Source organism: Alligator sinensis, unplaced genomic scaffold (assembly GCF_000455745.1).
Source record: "Alligator sinensis unplaced genomic scaffold, ASM45574v1 scaffold309_2, whole genome shotgun sequence".
NCBI lineage: Eukaryota > Metazoa > Chordata > Crocodylia > Alligatoridae > Alligator > Alligator sinensis.
In genome coordinates, this window is record NW_005842231.1 from 30158 (window position 1) to 37686 (window position 7529).

Below are 7529 nucleotides of genomic sequence, written 5' to 3' on the forward strand. Positions count from 1 at the left end.
GCCTTTACTCTGAAGCAGCCTGGAAATCTGCCCCACACAGCAAGCTTATTACAGTGCAGCCAGATTTTGCTCAGCTGCCTGCCTACACAGTAAGGTTGGACTGCTGCACTTACCCAGTTCGTCATGTAATGGAACCAAGGGCTTCTGTTACTTTAGGGGAAAAGAAAGTATTAATTACTTATCACCACTCTAGGGGTCCAGTAAGAGAGGAATGGTTACTGTCATAATGATGCTGTCCAATCCACTTCTCCTTTTTTCACTTGGTAGGAAACTTCTTGTACACTTCATTTCCCCATCATTAATGTGGCAGAGCCACAAAACTGCTCTATTGTTAACGCTTGCCAGGTCCTCATCCTGGATGCGTGGGTGTGCTGCATGCATGAGGAGGTAGCCAGCAGGCTGTGGTACATCACCACACTCACATATTGAACTGTCCTTTAAGCCAATCTTATAGTGTGGCATTAAAGTGTCCAGCTCCAGAGTGAGTCCTGTTTAGTTTAGTCCATTAGTTATGGCGGAGCTCGTACCCAGGTGGATAGGGTGTTGGGTTGCTTATGAAGCAACCTACCTAGTAGGAAACTGAAATCCGTGGAAATTTCTAAGATGGAAGCATTGAGATGTGACCTTTATCTATCTATGTGACCTTTGCTATGCAAAGGTTGCAATGCTGCTGGTTTTTTAATTCTGATGATGCAGCATCTGGGAATTCTTGTGATGTAGCTTCTCAGTATCTATGATTAAGAATGTGGAGTTAAAGATGGTTTGGTAGCAGGAAGGGCCCAGTCTATCAAATGCTAGCTTTTGAGGACTGGGCAAGCTGCTGCATTTCTCAGGAACTTGGGTTTGAGGAGGAGATGGTGATGATGAAACCACCTTCCTCTTTGCTCACTAACTCCTTCACAAAGGATATGAATATTATCTCCATCTAACAGATTGGGTGACTGAGGCACAGCCTTGAAGCGATACGTTCAACGTCACCCAGTTAACCATTGGGAGTTGGGTGTCCTGAGACTTTAGTGCTTGCTGTCTTCTACCCCATGCTGCCTTCACTTATCTAGGATTTTCTTCCTTGGCTTTTACCAGCAAAGAGACTCTGCTTTGCAAGTTGTGGCTTGAAAGTTTCCAGAAAATTTTTAACTCCAGCAGATGTGATGATGCCAGGGAGATAGATAAATGTTGTCTGTGCTGTTTTGAATTTTTTGTCCCTTAGCTTCTCCAATATTTAGATGTACAGTAGGATGAGAGCTTGTCAGGTGCCTGCTTGGTCCTGTGGTTCAGATTATGCATCTCAAAAGGATCTCACTGAATCCAATTGTTCTGCTGGCCATGATTTTGCAGCAGAAAGTTCTTTGTTCCTTTTACTGGAGTAATATGCTTTCAAGGAGGCCTTCATGTGTATATGGATGAATGGATTTGGAGCAAGTTTCTACCATCAAAAAGCTAATATTCAAAGCGTGCATACTGCATGCCAAAGTTCATCCGAGTACCACAGTCAATCCAATGGAAGGGAGTATTATTTGATTATGGTGTCTGAGCAGCTGTTTTCATTGTGGTTTGGTGGTTCCCCTGTCAGATGCATGGGAGACTCTACAGAGTTTATGCTTTTGTGAGCTAACAGGCTCTGGTATCTTGTTAATTTAATGAGACAGAACAGTTAAATATCACGAAATACTAAATATGCCGTTATCCTAAATATGTAAAACAAAGCAACAAGGATTCAGTTCCATAATTCAGAATATTGCAGTATTTTCTTATGACTCCTTTTTGGCTTACAGTAAGTGTACAAATTTACTGTATAGTATGAAGAAAGTTGGTTTGTAGCTTTGAGTAATAACTTCAGTATCCCTCCCAGTACTTCCTTGTGCATAAATCTTATTTAACCCGTCAGATGTTCTTGAAAGCATTTGAAGCTTTATCTGCTAAATCAGCAGACTGTTTTAGAGTGCTGAGTTCCAGACAGCTAGCATGGGTGAGGATTTTCTGTTCCTTGTATGGAAGGAGCAAGCTTGTTTGTGTGGGGGGGCAAAATTAATGTTGAACTTTAATTAAAATAGCAAAAATGTTTTCTCAACTCAAATATGCCAGATGGCTAAGCCTGTAAAGTATTTGATGAAAGCGCCTCATATATGCATATATATATATAAAATCACTTTGGCATTTAACTGAATTAAGAAGGGAGTAGTCTGTTTAGTCTAGGTTGACAAATTTTGCAAAATGCCCGTCTTTTTTTCACTTGGCAAATTCAGATTCCACAGCGAACGTGTTTGGAATGGTGGAGGCTTAAAAATAAAAACGTTCAGATGAGAAATCTCCTGTCAAAGTTGTATAATTTAAAGGTTCATGTGCTAATTTGTTCACTGGAATACCCGATTAAAGCTCCTTAGAGAAGTCTGAGTTTCATGCTACTGAACAATTTCTCACTTTTTTGCAACGAAATGTTTGACCTCAAGCAAAACACTGTTCTTACATTTTGCAAACTTACTGAAAAAATGATAGCCAACTCCAGCATAAGAACATAGTAATTGTCATTTACTGGGCCAGGCCATAGGTATCTTGTATCAGAGTGACAGAGTAAGTGCTAAAAGGGAGAATGAACTGGGTATGACCAATGTTGGAACCCCTTGGATTTCATCAATCCCTTTCTTTGTGTTTTAAAGTGTAGGTATGGGGTGGGATAGCTGGCTAATACCTCGTCTGCCACAAGTGAGCTCTCAAAAGGTTCTCTTATCACTAGGAAGCTGCTGGATGAGATAGCAAAGTGGATGTGGGTTGATGACCTACGGGTCTGCTGTGGTGTCTTCTGCTTTCTCTGCACCTGTTTGAGAGGGTTTAGGGTGAGAGGGAGCTAATGGAACAGTGCTGCTCAATTTAGGAACACTCAAGAGAGCTGACCATCTAAGAATGCTCTTGTGTCCCTGATGGCTGTGAATTCAGCTGATCAGGAATTTTTTTTCCCCGTCTATACATGGTATAATGACTTGCAGCTGTGTCCCTCCCTTCCAGAAGTGAATGCTACCAAGTTCTCCCTGGTGTTTGGTGGTAGCATTAGTAGTATTCAGCAGCCACAACACATAGAAATTGTAGTGGTCCAGTTGGCCAAAGAGGAAAATGTCATGAGTGGTCCATAAATTATTTTGACTTCCCATTAGGTTCCAGGTGTTCATATACTCTCTATCTTAATGGCTGTGTCCAGACACGCATGGATGTTTGGTTCCTCAGGGACAACCAGTGGTGGTGCATGGCAGGTTACCCTGGGTGGGGTAGGGGAGGCAGGGGCCAGCACTGGGCTAGCCCCAGCAACCTTCCTGAGGTTCTGGGGGCCTCCTGGGGATGCAGCCACGTCACTCCTGCCATGCGGAGCCTGGTTGGCAGCGGAGTACAGATATCCAGGAGCCAAAAACCCTCCTTACTGCTCCCTTGCAGCATGGAGACCAATGGAACATGCAGTATGTCGTGCTGCAGACATGTCTGCTGTGCCACATACCGCACAGCCATGCTTATCTGGACATGGCCTTTGTGGCTGAACTTCTAACTGCCTGTATCCTGTCTTGTTCTCCCGTGTTAAGAACAACTGACATGTTCTCAGGAGGTCCTCAATCCTTAAGCTCCTGGCCAGTCTTTTTTTCAATAGTCCTTTTCAGTTTTGTTCTGGAATTCACTTCCTGCATTGATCTTGCTAATCTTGAGTTTCTTTTCACTTACCTCCTTATAGGGCACATCTACACAAGTAATTACTGCTCCAACCCGGCTCAATGTGCTGTGCATGAATAAACTCCAGAGCATATTGCTCCGGAGTTTATTGCTTGGGGGTGCACCATTTGAACATGTCCAGGAGCAATAAACTCTAGAGCAATAAGCTCTGGAGTTTATTCATGCGCAGCACATTGAGTCGGGTTGGAGCAGCCCCAACTGGTAAGGGACCCGGGGAGTCAGCCTGCCAGCCCAGGGCTGCTACCTCCAGCTCAAAGTAACTGCGGAGGGGCTGGCTAGGTCGCAACGGTGCTTTAGCGCAGGACTAGTTGGCAGGCAGCCCCCACACTGAATCACCCTCGTGTCCTAACCAGCCAGGGCACCATCTACACGTGCGCTGCTGCAGAGGTTTTACTCTGTAGCAGGATAGTACTTGTATTTACAAATACTACCCAGTGCCAAGTAAATTAGTTTACTCCAGCCTAATAGAGGTGCACATGTAGACACCGAAATGTTTACTGCACAGTAAACGTCTTCTGAAGACACTCCCATAAGGTGATGGCTTAGGTATAGGATAGGGTAGACTCATGTTTGGAGGTTTGTTACTTTTGGTTTTTTGCATGTATCCATGTCCCCAGAAAGACTCAATTTTAGATATTGAAATATTAGACATTTTAAAATTGCCTTAATTTACAAAAGAAACTGTGATTAATTAAATCTTATATCACAAGCTTACTTGTGACTTTAGAAAGAGGGCTTGGCTAAACTTTTTTTTAGTCAGCATAGAATGTAAAGCTGCAAGACGATTCATATCCTAATCTGTGTTTGTATATATTGAATGTTACAGGGAAAAATGTTAAGAAGCCTCCCAAATCCTACCTAATTCATGCTGGTCTGGAACCCTTGACATTCACCAATATGTTCCCAAGTTGGGAACACAGAGAAGACATTGCAGAGATCACGGAAATGGTAAGCAAGTCTTTCATTGCAATTGTCAGGGTCACGCATTCCTACAGTGGTGGTACTGTATTTTGATGTCAGTAACACCCAGTGTATGTTGTGCTGTGAAGTTCCAAACTTCAACAGATTAAAGTGAATAGCACAGTTCAGGGATCTGGAAAAAGGAGCATCACTGACAGTTGGATTTTGATATGACCATTGTTTATTTTTGCATGTAAGGAGTTTCAGTTTCTCTAAAAGGAAGCAATACTTGTGTGTTGCTTTTTTGAAGAATAACAAATTAGGTTTGGGGTTTTTTAAACTCAAATCCTAACTTAAAAACAAAATTGGGCTGCTGTATATATGAGCTAGGCAGATCTTTTATCAAGACCCATAGTTGTCTCCCCAAAAACCACACTTCACCTTTCTACCAAAAGACTTGGATTAATGTCTGCTCTCATTTTAAAAAGTACCCTTGCTTTAATTGGAACATTTCTAATTGGGACACTTCAGGGAGGCTGTGAAACTTGAGAGAAGTAGGCAGCCTCATAGATGATTTACATCATTATCTCTACACTACTGTCATCGCAAGGTTACAATGGTATAGAGCACAAGGTGGTCCAGGCAGATCCCTGTATCTGCTTCCCATCTGGGAAATGGAGTTAATACCTTGATTCTGTGTGACTGCTTTATAAGCCTCTCAGGCAAAGAGTGAAATAAGCTGATAGTTTAAATTGCTAGTGTGAGTCTTCTGTAGTCTTCTGACTAATCTGGTATAGTCTTCAGAAGCAGAAGTTAATGTTTGAAATGGACATTTTTAAGAGTATAAGGAGCCCTTCTTTTTCAAAAAACAAATATTTTATAATAACCAAATGTTTCTGGAAAAGAAATTTAGTCCCCAGTGTGCTTAGTCTGTTTTTTTCCCAAATCCAGGGGCAAGGTAACCATCCCCAGGCCAGTATGGTTTTGATACCATTTGTTGAGTTGACTTTATGTGAAATCAGTAGGGAATGGTTTCAGTAAGATGCTTCTGACTCTTCTTATTTGTTTCCCCTTCAGGATGCTGAAGTTTCTAATCAGATAATCCTTGTAGAAGATGTGTTAGCCAAGCTGTGTAAAACTGTGTATCCCCTAGCAGATCTTCTAGCAAGGCCTCTGCCTGAGGGAGCTGACCCACTGAAGCTTGAAATTTACCTTTCGGATGAAGATTTTGAGGTTAGTGGGGGGGAAACAACTGTGTGTTGGGAGGGGAGTGTTTTTAAGTTTCCACGCATGCGTATCACATCACTCCTGCATTCTTGTGATTATGCTTGAATGCCTGTCCTAACACTGGCATGTCTCTGTTCTGTTTTGTTTTAAACTTTAGGTCGCGTTAGAAATGACAAGAGAGGAGTACAATGCATTGCCCTCATGGAAGCAGGTGAACCTTAAGAAGTCAAAAGGACTTTTCTGAATTGTGTTGTCATTTAAAAATAGTGCTGGAGGGATCTCTGTTGTCACATTCAATACCTTTGGACCAGCAAAACAAACTCCTCTGGTTTAGTATTCAAGAATCTATATAGCTATGATCTGAAGTACTCTAGATCCTACCCAAGCTGTATGTAAATGTGTGAGAACATTATCGTTTCACCTCCAAGGGTAATGCGTTTAAATTCTGCTCTCCTATGCACTTAAACAGTAGTTTCTCAAGCAACTGCTGCACCTGTCCGTTGGCTATATATACAGACTTGCCATTTTGTTTTTGAAGAGGTTCTCTTTGTAAAGTGGTATTTTGTTAGTTTGTGGATTAAAAAGAATTTATATTTATATAAACACATAAAACATGTATTTAACAATGCAATATGTATTCACTTTCAAGACTTCCATGTCAAAAAAACCCAAGTAGCTGGGTGGCAGTTGCTTTTCTGAATTAGCTCTGCCACCAACCTGTATCTCTTATGCATTCTGAAAAGTTTCTCTTTGCAATAGATAATGAATTGTTCTCAGTGCTGCTTCAGGTGCTAAATTGAACAAAGCATTTGTATTTATGGCATGGGTTTCTTGAGAAACTATGCGACTCGAACTTTATACTTTAATATCCAAAAATGTATAGTGCCTTGTTTTTTGTGTACAGTTTATATACAAAAAGATTGGTCTGCATTTTGAAGATGTCTTAGAATGGTCTCCTATGTTACTTTTATAACGATAGAATAAAAACATCTCAGTTTCTAATACTTGTTGTAAACAGTAAACACGTCTTTTGTGATATAAGAACTTAGTGAAAGCTTCCAAATAAACTCTTAGCAATGCTCTGACTAGTCATTATTTACACCTATACGCACTAGTAATTTAATTAAAAATGCTCCATAATACTCATAATATAGTATTTACATCTGAAATATTTGAAACATTGACAAGAATCGATATGGTATAATGAGACAAATGCAGACAATGCAGTAAAACTTAAATTTATTATGCAAAAGCTAATGCTACCTCTTGAAAAAACTGTACAAGTGTTTTGTTTTCAATTGCCCCTTTTTATACTTGATGTAACATGTTTAGCCAATTTTAAACTTACCAAGAATGTGTGATTGTAAGTAAAGCTCTTGAAAAGTAATCAACATGGTATTGCATTTGTGTTTCCATTCTCTCAAAAAATAGTGAAAATGAAAATATGGCCATTTATTACTTTGGCAATTGGGGAATTGTCTGTTTTAAACAGCTTAAGAGTATCATTGCTTGAAGTTTTGTCGTTTTCAGGTATTGGCTATTTCTGAACTTGATTTTGTGAAAGGATTGTTACTTTTGCAATATCATAATGACTCTGAAGTGCCCAGTCCTGCAAGTACAAGAAACTTGTCTAGATTTCTACAGCTGCTTACCTGTTTGCAAAGGTAAAATGCCTTTGTTAGCCATTATTA

The 7529-nt window shown here is 40.5% G+C and overlaps 1 protein-coding gene across 1 annotated transcript in view; it reads left to right on the forward strand.

Annotated features, from left to right (window-relative positions):
• Positions 1-7225, forward strand: part of LOC102382887 (supervillin-like) — a 36062-nt gene extending 28837 nt beyond the window's left edge. Inside the window, exons 20-22 of the mRNA XM_006027294.3 lie at positions 4538-4659; positions 5689-5844; positions 5996-7225. Coding sequence (XP_006027356.2) covers positions 4538-4659; positions 5689-5844; positions 5996-6082 — 365 coding nt within the window. The 3' untranslated portion in view covers positions 6083-7225. The remainder of the gene's footprint in view (positions 1-4537; positions 4660-5688; positions 5845-5995) is intronic.
• Positions 7226-7529: the final 304 nt, after the last annotated feature.